The sequence below is a fragment of the Trachemys scripta genome, chromosome 8 (genome assembly GCF_013100865.1).
Source record: "Trachemys scripta elegans isolate TJP31775 chromosome 8, CAS_Tse_1.0, whole genome shotgun sequence".
In the NCBI taxonomy this organism is placed as follows: domain Eukaryota; kingdom Metazoa; phylum Chordata; order Testudines; family Emydidae; genus Trachemys; species Trachemys scripta.
The window spans coordinates 79,570,680-79,583,825 of record NC_048305.1 but is presented as its reverse complement, the minus strand read 5'-3'; the positions used below and the strand labels follow the sequence as shown (position 1 = coordinate 79,583,825).

The following is a 13,146-nucleotide window of genomic DNA, read 5'->3' as shown; positions in this document are numbered from 1 at the left end:
AACAGTGTAAATGTATCCACATCGCACAGATACAATTTAATATCCTTTGGATTTCTAGTTAAATAGAGGAATGTGGCTTATTCACAACAAAATGCAGACATGCTCAACTGACCAGGTTGTATTTACCAAAAGTGAAGCGGCGAGGAATACATTATAGCTGTTACCACCCCGATGTCACCACTGCTGCCCTTTTTACAGGCCTTCTGCTGGGAGAGCAGGAGGCCAGCTTTCCTTAGCAGTTGACACTATAGAGACGCTCTAATGGTGAAGGTGGCAGAGGGATGCACTGAATCAAGGCATCCCCAGGCAACATCCCTGTCCTGGCAAACACAGTTAACTTTTTGGGCTGCACTGACCTTCTGAGAGCCTTCTGAGGAAGGGATGTTTGCTGCCATTTTCTGCTACCTCTTCCTTTTGTCAAAGTTTCTGCCACCAAGCTCCTGAATTTTCACTGGCTGAAGCCCTCCCAAACACCAGATGACCCTGGCCCACGGTGTTTTTTGCATTCTGTTGCAAACTAACAAACAGGGCCAATTTCTCAGAAAATTCTCCTAAGTCTGCATGTGTTAAAACCAAAAGATAGCCCTCCAAATTGACCAGTTTTCAGCAAAAATGATTCAGGCCATTTCCAAGCAACAAACAGGCCCATCTATCATACTGTGAAAATTGTATTCAATATCTGATGATGGTGCTCACAAGTGACAATTGATATACCTTAATTTTAAGGTACGAGTTTTTCATAACATAAATAGACTGTATAACATTTATTCCTTATAAAAAGCAACAGAGGGTCCTGTGGCACCTTTAAGACTAACAGAAGTATTGGGAGCATGACTTGCATTTGAAGAAGTGAGGTTCTTACCCAGGAAAGCTTATGCTCCCAATACTTCTGTTAGTCTTAAAGGTGCCACAGGACCCTCTGTTTCTTTTTACAGATTCAGACTAACACGGCTACCCCTCTGATACTTGATTTATTCCTTATGTGGCTGCTGATTCAGTAGAGGTTCATAATGTTAATTATTAAATATAACAGACTTTGAAATTAACTTGAAAACCTATCCACTCTAGGCCAAATTTTCAATTGGACTCTGAAATTGTATCGTGAAATTTCACATGTGCAAAATGGGGATTTGACATAGTGCCATGTTATTAAAATATCTTTTGCTTATTGGAGGCCACCTTCTGGGAAGCCATAGTCAAAGGCCAATTTACTGCTCTTTTAAGAAATATAGCATATTTTGGGAAGGATGTGTGCCCCAATAGATGTTAAACTCCAGATGACACCCATGAAGACACATGTTTTTAAATAGAAATTAACAGTTGGATCAAAAGTGAAATGGAGGAAGCAACAAGGCAATTTTTCCAATTACTAGGTCTCAGATTCAGATTGTAGGTCAGGTGTGGGCAAACCTTTTGGCCCGAGGGCCACATCTGGGTATAGAAATTGTATGGCGGGCCATGAATGCTCACAAAATTCGGGGTTGGGGTGCGGGAGGGGGTGAGGGCTCTGGGGTGGGGCCAAAATGAGGAGTTCAGGGTGTGGGAGAGGGCTCCGGACTAGGGCAGAGGGTTGGGATGCGGGGGAGCTGTGAGGGCTCCAGCTGGGGGTGCAGGCTCTGGGGTGGGGCTGGGAATGAGGGGTTGGGGGTGCAGGAGCGTGCTCTGGGCTGGGACCGAGGGGCTCAGAGAGCAGGAGGGGGATCAGGGTTAGGGCAGAGGGTTGGGGCAGAGGAGGAGGTCAGGGGTGCAGGCTCTGGGTGGTGCTTACCTCAAGGAGCTCCTGGAAGCAGCAGCATGTCCCCCCCCTCCGGCTCCTACACAGAGGTGTGGCCAGGCGGCTCTGCACACTGCCCTATCCACAGGCGCCACCCCTGCAGCTCCCACTGACCACGGTTCCTGGCCAATGGGAGCTGTGGGGGGCGGCGCTTGAGGCTGGGGCAGCATGCAGAATCCCCTGGCTGCCCCTACATGTAGGAGCTGGAAGGGGGATGAGCCATGTGGAGCCACGGCATGTGCGGAGCCTGGTAAGCCCTGGACCCCGCTCCCCGGCAGGAGCTCGAGCACCAGATTAAAACGTCTGAATGGCTGAATGTGACCCCCGGGCCATAGTTTGCCCACCCAAAAAAAAAAAGCAAAAGATGTTCTGGATGTAACAAGGGGACAGATTAACCATAGCCATGTCATCATCATGAGTTTTATAACTGATGAGAGAAGAACAATTTAGGCACTATAAAAAAGAAAAAGCATTTCCAATCTAGGAAAAGAGAAAATCTAAAACTGAAAACATAATAGTACTACTGTGTAGCAAATGTTTTATTACACCAGTAATATCATCTAGCATATTGCTATAATACATCTAGAAAACAAGAAAATTCATATTTTTAACAGAAAACAGGTCTGTAGTATTTTCACACAGTTACAATGGACTAGACTAGCAGATTGTTGGTATAGTTTAAAAGGTCTGCTTTGTCAGTTTGAGTACTAGTTGTTGTAACTCAGGGATTGGCAACCTTTGGCACGCGGCCTGTCAGGGAAATCTGCTGGTGGGCCGGGACGGTTTGTTTACCTGTAGCATCCACAGGTTCGGCCGATCGCGGCTCCCACTGGCTGTGGTTCGCCGTTCCAGGCCACTGGGAGCTGCAGGAAGCAGCAGCCAGCACATCCTTTGGCTCACACCGCTTCCAGCAGCTCTCATTAGCCCGGAACAGCAAACCGCAGCCAGTGGGAGCTGCGATCGGCCAAACCTGCGGATGCTGCAGGTAAACAAACTGTCCCGGCCCACCAGTGGATTTCCCTGATGGGCTGCGTGCTAAAGGTTGCCAGTCCCTGTTGTAACTAATCCTATATAGTACATTCTCAATAAATGTGCTCAAAGTAGTATATGTGAAATACTGTGCAGCATATATAACAAGACAGGTAATATAATAATACAGAAGTGGCCAGATTTCATATTACATACTTAATATGGAAAGAAATGGGACACATGCCCCTTGAATACAGAATATTTTCTTTAAAACATACTGTACATCCAACTGATTTAAAATGCAGGCAATTTCAGACTCTCTAATATTTATAATAAGGAATTCAGTCAATTGAATATTTTGTTCCATTTCAAATATGCCAAAGATATTATAAATACTAATAATATTCAACTTCAATATTCAACTGCTAATTGGTAGCATTTTGAATCCCAAAGAGATGATTTTCATGTCAGATGTTTGCTATAGTATATTAAATGACATCTGGACAGTAAACAAAATGATGGCAAGCACAATCATTTACCAGCATTTTAAAGCATCCATCACCATGATGTCTAGAGCTATGTTAAAAATTAAAAGAACTACCCTAAAAGAAGCCCCTGATCTTCACTTCTCAAGTTTTAGGCTGCTTTCCAAAATGAGATCATATCTGGGATTTGCCCTTCTTCCAAAAGTAATGGTGCCAGGATGGCCATTCTTTCCCCTCATTGTTATTGATGGAAAGTTTGCACAAAGATGAGTCTTGCATTTCACCCTGAATCGTAAGGCTAGGATTCATCTCTCTGACACTGGGGAATTCCACAGCATCCTGCTCCAACCTCTTGAGATATTCACCCTGAGGCCGTTGGGTTGGATCTGGGGAAAGAGGCATTCTATGGTCCTGATCCAACAAAGTACCTAGAGCTAAGTACCTACTGAAGTGCTTTGACGGATGGGGCCTTATGCTAACTAAACCTTAGCCCAATAGGTGCTTTAAAGATGAGGACAAAGGTCTTGGAACTGATTTCAGGATCAAGAAATAGATCTGGCATTAAGTAGAAAGACAACGGTATGTGCAGAGCACTGACCTGATGTGCTCTCATTAATCTCTGTTACTTAAACAGTGGACTGCCATGTGTTAAAACTATTTGAAGACAGATCTCTATGGTAAAGAATCCTCACTAAAGCGGGATGGGTGCAATACATGACTAGCTGAAGACGGAAAATTAATTTCTCACCACTTCTGCTACTTGTGTAGCTAGGAGCAGTCTAGTGGGATCAAGACATTATACCACCTTGAGAACCAGAGGTCAAGTGCCTTCAGTTGAATACAAGATTATAATTCCAGACAGTTTTTCAAAGTTTCCTATCAGCATCACCTCCTTCATACACAGATTGAGTATGAGCCATCTGCTTTTTTACCTTGACACTCATTCGTCTCAGAAAAGCTAGCACACTGCACATGGCTAATAAGAGACTTATCACAAGGTGCAATAAGCATACCAATAGCATGGATCTGCTAGTGTACACTTTTGGGATGCACAAAGTAGTACATGATTTAAATGAGAAATGAGCAGCAACAATGTAGACAAAACACTAAACACACTAACCTGTTAGCCAATTACTTTAATACATTTCACCTTTTTTGATTCACACATTAATCTGCAGCATTAAAAACTTAAATAATAGGTTCTTGATTTTAATTAACATGTTTCAGGAGTGTCTTTTAGCACCTTTGGGTTTATGCACTGATTAACCCAAAATTCACATGTATTGGAAGCTGGTCCATATTTCACATGGTTTTGTAATAACTAGCAGCAAACACAAAAAGTACACCAACAGAGCTATACATCTCTCCCTCCACAGTATTTTACATCCAGACAGCAAAAGTCTTAAAGTACAACCATGTGGCAGAAAACAAAGAACTTGGCACGTAACAGATCATGCTACAGTTTTCTGATCTATCAGAAATACTGTAAACCTTAGTATGCCTAGCAGATTTGTGTCTGCCCCCAGATACAGAAATACGTTTGTATTAAGTAGGGAATAGCTTTAACTTGCCAACAGTTGCTTTCTACTATTTTTTCTACAAACATCTGAAATTATTAGACGCTGCAACTGACTTGTATTCAGGCCAACACCTGAATCAGACTCCTCATAAAGTCTGGAATCATAAATCTGTGTTGCATTAACAATAATTTTTTAAAACTGTTTGCATTTTTCTGTGACCTTTTAACCCCATGGCAGTCACACTGATAGTTCCAATGGTTGAACTGGCCATCAGGTTAAGAATTTATAATTTACATTTATTTAACCGCACCACTAAATTTACCCAATAAGTTGTCATTTTATGTAGTGCCAGGTATGTGCTGGAAACAATAATACAATCATTTGTGAATACAATGACACTAACATTTTCAGCTACTTAAAATTATATGCAGACTTACATTATTCATTTAAATTAGCAACAAAAGTAGTAACCCATATTAGTAACCTTACCAGTCTCCCCTTAAGACCTCTTTTTCCTTGCAGTCCTGGAATGCCCTGGAAAAAAAAGAAAGAAAGAAAGAAAAGAGAATCTACAATCTAAAAAATCTACAGAATCTAGATTTTTTTAAAAATGATTTTAATTACACATTATTGGCATGCACATTTGATTGCAAAGGACAATCTAAAAATCACCACCACAAAAAGCAGACACTGTACCTATTTCTTGTTATAAGAGAGCAGGGAGAATGGGATGGAGAAATATAAATTGTGATCTCTTCACTCCAGGCATATTAGTTGAATTCTATTAATGTGTCCTAGAATGTTGAGAAGGGCTTGCTCTGGCTGTCATTAAGGTCAATGGAAAAACTTTCCTTGATTTCAATAGTAGAAAGATTAGGCTCAAAATCAGTTATCAGATTATCATGGGCATTTTTGTCTTAAACGCATACCAGGCAATTCAGAAATGTGATTTATACATGGACTGAAATTACTCTTAGAGGAAACTTTCACTGCTCACTTCAATGACAAGAACAGGCTCCCAATCTCAGAAGTTTTAGATGAAATCCAAGCTTCACTTTACAGCCAATTCAGATTGATTAAGCTTGGTGCTATTTTGATTTTGTTCTAATCAGCCGATTTTATTATTTAACAGGATGACATTTGCACACACCCCCAATCAGTTTTGCAGTCAGACAAGCCTTATTTTCCTTTTTAAAAAGAGTTACATAAATAATAAAGTTTTCCTTGGTCTCATTCTGGGATATGTTATACTTCAGTGTGTTTCATTATCATAAATGTGTACATATTTAATAAATGGTTCATTAAACCTACTCTTTCTCCTTCAGGTCCTGGCTGTCCTGCCACCCCTGGAGGTCCAATGAAACCCTTAGAACAGAAAAATAATTCTTAAATTTCTTTATTAAAAGGTTGCATCTCAAGAACAAGGCTAGATACAGATTTACCACACATTTATGTACGTATAGTGGTTTGAGATTCTGGGTAAAATCTTGGCTCAGTTGAAGTCAATGGCAAAACTCCCAGTGACTTCAATGTGACCTGGATTTCATCCTCCAAATCCAACTGATGGTGACAATTCCCCACCATTGCGGAGATAACGTACAAATTAACCATACTAGGAAAAAAATTCCCAAATGATATACTATTGCATCAGAAAGTGCTGATCAAAGAAATATTTAAAATTTTCCTTTCAAATTTACAATATTCCTCACCTGTAAATCAAAAAGAAATTATTGTTTTTGTGAATAAGTTTGAGTGATTTCCACTACAAAGGAATTATTTTGCAAGTTTATCTTGTCACAGCTGGATTGTTTTAATTAAAACGTGACTAAGATGTCTTCTCCCTCCCTGCTTAAATAGAAGGGGAGAATTGTCTATCCCATTAAAAAACTAGTGACACATTATTGTAAGCCTCAGTTTAATTGTAACTGCATCATGCCATGCTTTCTTTCCATGTAGAGAGTGATGCTGTCTGAGGGAACATCTACACTGGAACTGGAAGTTGCAATTTTCAGCTCAAGGAGATGTCCCACACTAGCTCTGACTGAGCTTGTGTGCCAAAAATAGAAGTGTCGCTGCAGTGGTGCAAGAGGTGGGAGGAACCAGCTGCCGAGAGTACATGCCTAGGATCTCAGACGAGATTATATTTGGGGCAGCTATCCTCTCTTATTGCTTGCGCCACTATGGATACATTGCTATTTTTAGCAAAGCTAGTGCAGGTATGTCTCCTCAAGCTGGAAATTACACTTTCCAGCTTCAGTATAGCTATACCCTGAGAAGTAACTTCCTTATGTTGCATCAAAATCTGAAAATCCGCAGCTAAATACCACTGTGTTTAATTTTTAAAATGGTACGGTAGAAATAACTGAATTTTCGAACATAAGATCAATAGAGTAGCCAGAGTAGTAACTATTGCGATAGGACACATGCTAACCACTGTTGTCAAACTATCCAATTCACTTCCAGTTAAATGAATACAAATTAAGTTAAGAAAGTGAAAACATTAAACTGAAGAAATTCTCAAATGAAAATAGCACTTAGGAGTTTTTGAAAATTTTGCCTTCTGTGACTGAATTAGGAAGCAATTCTACTTTTCATCAATATAGTGGAGATCAGCAGAAGCCCCACAAAGTCTAGTTAAATAAAAAAAATCATAATATGAAATACAATGAAAAGTTATAAAGGGCAGGAAATGTTTCTCACTCATAAGAGCTGTTATAATTCTCTGTTGAGCAAAACACAGGTGCAGCTTTCTTCTACTAGACAACGAGAATGTCACTGGTGATTACTCCACTGTTGGGTTTGAATGGGATATATGCAATTCAGAATATAAGGTGACTTGAAGGAAGTCACACTTGTGTCCTTGGTCAGCCCATTTCCTTCAACATGAAACTGGTAAAAGGAGGATTGTATTAGGGGGGAAAATAAGTTCCACGTACAGGGAGCTATCCTGGGAAAATGTATTTTTTTAAAATTACACTTAAAAAAATCCACCTCCTAAAATGTAGTAATCATTTAAATTCCTGGCTCTTAAGATTTGAAAACTAACACTATGTCCTGAGAAATGTAAACCTCCTCTCAAACCTTCAATGGTTTGTATGTGCTATATTCCATGATATTGCTTCCAAAGCTCAGTTTCACATTTTCACGGCTGTGCATTCGTGACAGACACGTAGAAATTCAATTGCAAATTGGCATAAACAAAAGTACAATGAAGTGATTCTACACACAGAGGCTCCGAGAGAGAATGTGCAAAGGCAGGTGCAGCATCTAATTACTGAAAAAAGGAATCAGTGTTTTCACACCTATCTCTACAGTCCTTTGAATTTAATGAAATATCTTAACCCATCTTTTGAGGACCTTAGGAAGGACAATACTCTTCTTGGTACCCCACACATTAGGGAAAAATGCAGCTCTCTTTTCTTTCCCTGCACTGTCTTAAAACCCTTAAATAAGCAGGATCCAAAGAGCTCAAATTATATTGACATAACTGCATGGGTCAAGGGCACAAAACCATGTTTGTGGGTCAACATTACAGGCAACATCTGGCAGAAAGGATTATGTAGGAGACACCCTTTTGAAACATGACATTCTGAGATTGTTAGTATGAGTCATTTTTTGAGCAATGACAGAACAGTCCTACGAAATAAGAAGACGCTTGTGGGCCACTTAGTGGAAAAGATTGCGATCACCTTTCTCTTGTATAACAGGAGAAGGAATTGGCTACAGGTTTATAGAGAACTTTGGGGCAAGAGAAAAAGGAACAAATGTCTGAGGGTTGAGAGCCATATGGGTGCAATATCTTTTTGGGATATCCCATCATATAATGAAAACTGAATTTAAGAAGAGCAAAACTTAGAGACATCTCAAAAAGCTGTTGCAGATGAAGGCTTTAAATATCTGCAATAAAAGACACAAGTGCACAGATTCAGTAACATGATGGAGAAGTTGTAACAGAAGCTTGACAGCATCATAAGGTACAGATTCCCATGTGATCCAAGTCTGATGATCTGTTGAGGGCAGTAACCTTGAAAGAAATAAAATCTAATGGCTTTTACATATATAGGTGTATATGTGTGAAAAATAAAAACTTTTTTTTCACTTTTCTCCTTGAAACTTTACTCAAAAATGATCCAAGCAAAGCTTAAATTTTTAAAGGGCTCAGATTTGTACCCTGGTCTGGGCTACAAAAGATATCAACTGAAATATTTTAGGATCTAGCAGAAGGTGACTCTCATATTCTTTATGTGACAAGATTGTTTCCTTCCATCAACCTCTGTCACAGTTGAAGATTACAAATGCCAGATCTGCCTTCACTCCTGACAGCTTCTACTACAGAAATAATGCTCCAGGCAGGAAATGGCCTCTTCCCCTCCACTTCCCCCCTTCGCTCCCCCCACACTCTCACAGGGTTCTTTTTCTTTCTTTTCATGTCTGTATATGTTCCAAGCGAAGGAAGAGCAGCAAGATGAGATTATTCTATACTGCTTGCAGGCATGAGAAAGAAATAAATCCTCAAATTTTTAATGAAATACAGTTTGTCATTAACCACCTCTGCAGTAGACAGTGTTTCAGTGGCCGTGCAACTGGCAATTCAGTGAAATTTCTCAAGCATACTATATGTATAAAAATACAGTCATTCATGCCGTAATGCTTACAAATGTTACTTACTCTTACACCTTTAGGACCTGGGTTACCTTCTGGTCCAGCTAAACCCTAGTATAAAAAAACACAACTTTTACTTCATTTAAAATAAATGGAAATACTAGATTTAAAAGAATTATCACAATAATTGTTAATTTCCAAACTGGCAATGCACTTTTCATGACGGGTGCTATGTGAACCTCTAGACAGAGATTGCAACTTCCTTTATATTGAAGTTATTTCTTTTTGGAAAGTTCTTCCCACTCCAGTTGAAATCTTCTACCCAATTGTGAACTTGGCATTAAAATAACTTCATGGAACTTTTCATAAACTTTTATATTGGAATGCAGTTCCAGTCATTTTTTAGCCAACGTTAGAACAATAAGTTTATTTCAAATACTCAAAGCATTTTGTATTTTTAAATGTTGGCATGTTGTCATCCAGTCACTTTGTAAACTATTTAATAATGCTTTTTAATATATAACCACCATAAAATTGGTCTAGTAAAATGTTGAAATAGTTTAGAGAGCATGGGTCAAATTCAGCCCGTCAAGCAGGCACGACTCCATTGAAGTCAGTTGATGAATACAAGGTCTGAATTTGGCTCATGTAGTTTAAATGTTAGGAAAAGTGACTGACATTTCCTCTTAATGCACCAACTGCATATACTGAACTATCTATCTGTCCCAGGTATATAAAAATCAATATTACAAATGGCTTGCATTGATAGCAATTTGATGTTTTCATTGGTTCCCTCTCTCAATGAACTGAATGGAAAAAGCCCTTTAACATACTCTTTCCCCACATAAAAGTTAAAGAAAGAAATAGTTTCAGCAGTAAAAAAAAATAAGTGTAGGCAAATAAGTAGGAATGGAACTAGAGCAGAATGTTTCCTGTTTCTTGTGAACATTAAATGCCAAAAGGTTGAAACAGACAGAGAGCAATGAAGGTTTTCAAAGGGGTGAATAGGGCTTATACATTCTGTAATTTGGTAACAAGGTATGTATGCACTAGAGGGATACAGAATTACTGTGTCTCACCCACTCAGGGCCCAGTACTAAGGGCACAATGCGCCACATTACTTCCGTGTATGGTGCCTCTGAAAGGAGGCTTGTTTCGAGTATTAGTGATACAAGGTCAGCCAATGCAGTGATGCCATCAGCAGTGCCAGCAGATTTAGATATGGTACTTTCAGAAATTACATCATTAATGCTATATGATGGCAGAGAATCCTTTTGCGGTAGATCAGTTTGTCAAAACACTCCTTGCTGACGAACAGGCCATGTGTACACCAGGCATCACTTTGAAAATTAACCCGAAAAAGAGGAAGGGAAACATATTTTGAACTAATGTATAGTACTGAAAAGGTGCTTATAACAGGAAAACATATAATTCTTTTGTATAGTTACTGCACCTGCCTGCCAGGGTAACCAAGTGAACCAGCATTGCCAGCCATTCCCGGAATTCCCTAAATTGAAAGTGAAAAAAAGTAATCAGGTTTAGTGTATTTTTACCTGTTGGTAACATGAAAGAGCTTTCTCCTAACACAAGACTGTTTCTTGTGTAATTTGCATACGAAGCCCATAAAACCCACTTTTTATACATAATTAAAATCAGCATGATTACTTCCTGAGCAGTAGTGCACACATTGCAAAAGCATTTAGGATTGGGGGAGAGGGAGGGAATTAGTCTAAAATGAAGTGAAGTACAAGGGAAAAAAAACACTGATTCATGACGGAAAACCCTTAGACAATGTTTGGCAAAATCAGGTATGCACAACGGGAGATACCCTCAGGGGACAGGTATTTATGGTGCAGATAACACAAGCTGACACTGATCTTGGCCATATTATTAAGATTTACACTTTTATGGAACAAATGTACAAATGTAAGAAGAATCTGAATGTCCTTGTATATCTGAATTTCCTTATATTGGTCTCAATGTGGGTATGCTCGAATAAGGTTAGAGTAACAGTGGATTGATAATGGGTACAGTAAACTCTTCGTTTCCCCCCTCCTTCCCTCCCTAATCAAATCCAAAAGTGTTCCCCCCCCCAACAAATTAGCCTAAGGTAGTAAAAATAACTATTGTGGGAAAGTACAGGCAGATTAAACTGTTTTTTCCTCAAATGTATTTAAAGGTAGCACAAACTCACATTGAGACTGAGGCTTTAATTTGCTTTACTGCTTCAAAATACTTCCTTTATGCCGCCCATAATTGAAAATGCATTGTTCCTAACTCCCTGGATTCCATGTTATGAAATGAAAGGCTCTGTCGCTTTTCAAAACCGAGCCTCGATATTTCAAAAATCCTTTTATATCCACACACCTAAAAAGTTACTTACAATGACCTGGTCAAATCTATCTTCAGAGTTCTTGTTTATCTGGATTATTTTTCCCTTAAACACCCAAGTTTGAATATTAGCAATGCCCTATGTGAAATCTGAAAACAAGAGGGGACCATCCACACAGAATCTGAGCCCAGGGATGACTCTCCACATCTGGATCTGCCCATCCTAAACAAAGGGATCAACTGTACCCTGTCTCCACCAGCCATCCAGAGCATCCTTCATTGGGTGGGGAAACCATTATTGGGGATGGGGCCTAGCTGGGGCTGGAAAGGACATGCCTCAGCAACCCAAACACCTCGGAGAATCCACCAAAGAAGAGATGTAAAAAGGCTGCAATAGCTTCGCCATATTTCCCGTGCCCTGTATGAACCCACCTCATTGGGGATTCCATGGGTAGTCATTGGTAAATGAAGCCCTGGCCTTTCAACTTTGCAATGCCAGGGAGTTGGGCATCTAGGCCTGGCCTTCAGGACTGGTATTCATGGCAGTATCAGCCAATCTAGACTAACCTCTGTCTGGGGAAACTCATGTAGTTTTCCTGACCCAGTACCCACTCCTGCAATTTATCCGTTAGAGAAGCTGATTTGGCCCAACATTTCTGGACTGCAGGGCCCTTAGGAGGTCCATTCTCGATATCAACCAGGAAGAAAAACAAGAGGTGTCACTGGCCAAAAATATTAAAAGAGAAGAAAATCATGGCACAGGTGCTGGAGGAAGTGAAGACCCTTGGGATTCTCCAATGATCAGCTTCTCCTCAAAAACCAGTACTAAGATTTGAAATGGGAAGGAGGTAAGAAGTTAGAATGTCACCACCTTTCCCTCCACCCCGGATCTCTCCTTAGCTAATTTTATGTTTAAACAAACCAAGTCCATAGGACAGGCTTAGAGATTGTCCAACCTTTCCACCCATTGTCACATGTGGGAGTCACACTAATGCAAAATCAGAACTTCGTCCATGAGCTACATGCAGCTGGTTTGAGTGAGGAAGAATAATCCCAGGCTTTAGAAGTCATGAACGTGGGAAGCAAAATTTATTTTGCATAAGTGATGTGCCTCCAAGATGGTTCTGCTTTCCATGCTTTCTTCCATCCTCTGGGCATATATGGGAGATTGATTATTCCCTGAATGGGTTGGTCTGCCATGGAACCAGGATCCAGGGTCTCCTAACGCTTGAAACACTTCAGAGGGCTATGGATATTTTTGGCTGAATCAGGTCCCAAAAATTCCAAGTGCAGATCATGACAAAAAACCCAAAGAGCAACAAATCATTTTAATTTACTGTTTGTTCTTTTTAAAACCTTGCTTGCACTCCCAGTTGTGCTTCACTCTCAAGTAATTCCACATTTTATATATTTACAGTAACTTTTTTCTTTGCTGTAGAGGTTTATGGAAATTCCAGCCAACAAG

The 13,146-nt window shown here is 39.9% G+C and overlaps 1 protein-coding gene across 1 annotated transcript in view; it reads right to left on the bottom strand.

Annotated features, from left to right (window-relative positions):
* The window catches only part of COL24A1 (collagen type XXIV alpha 1 chain), a gene marked incomplete at its 3' end in the record, with an annotated part of 230,410 nt that overhangs the window by 156,147 nt on the left and 61,117 nt on the right, over nucleotides 1-13,146 (bottom strand). The window contains 4 exon segments of the mRNA XM_034780084.1: nucleotides 5,238-5,282; nucleotides 6,060-6,113; nucleotides 9,417-9,461; nucleotides 10,804-10,857. Coding sequence (XP_034635975.1) covers nucleotides 5,238-5,282; nucleotides 6,060-6,113; nucleotides 9,417-9,461; nucleotides 10,804-10,857 — 198 coding nt within the window.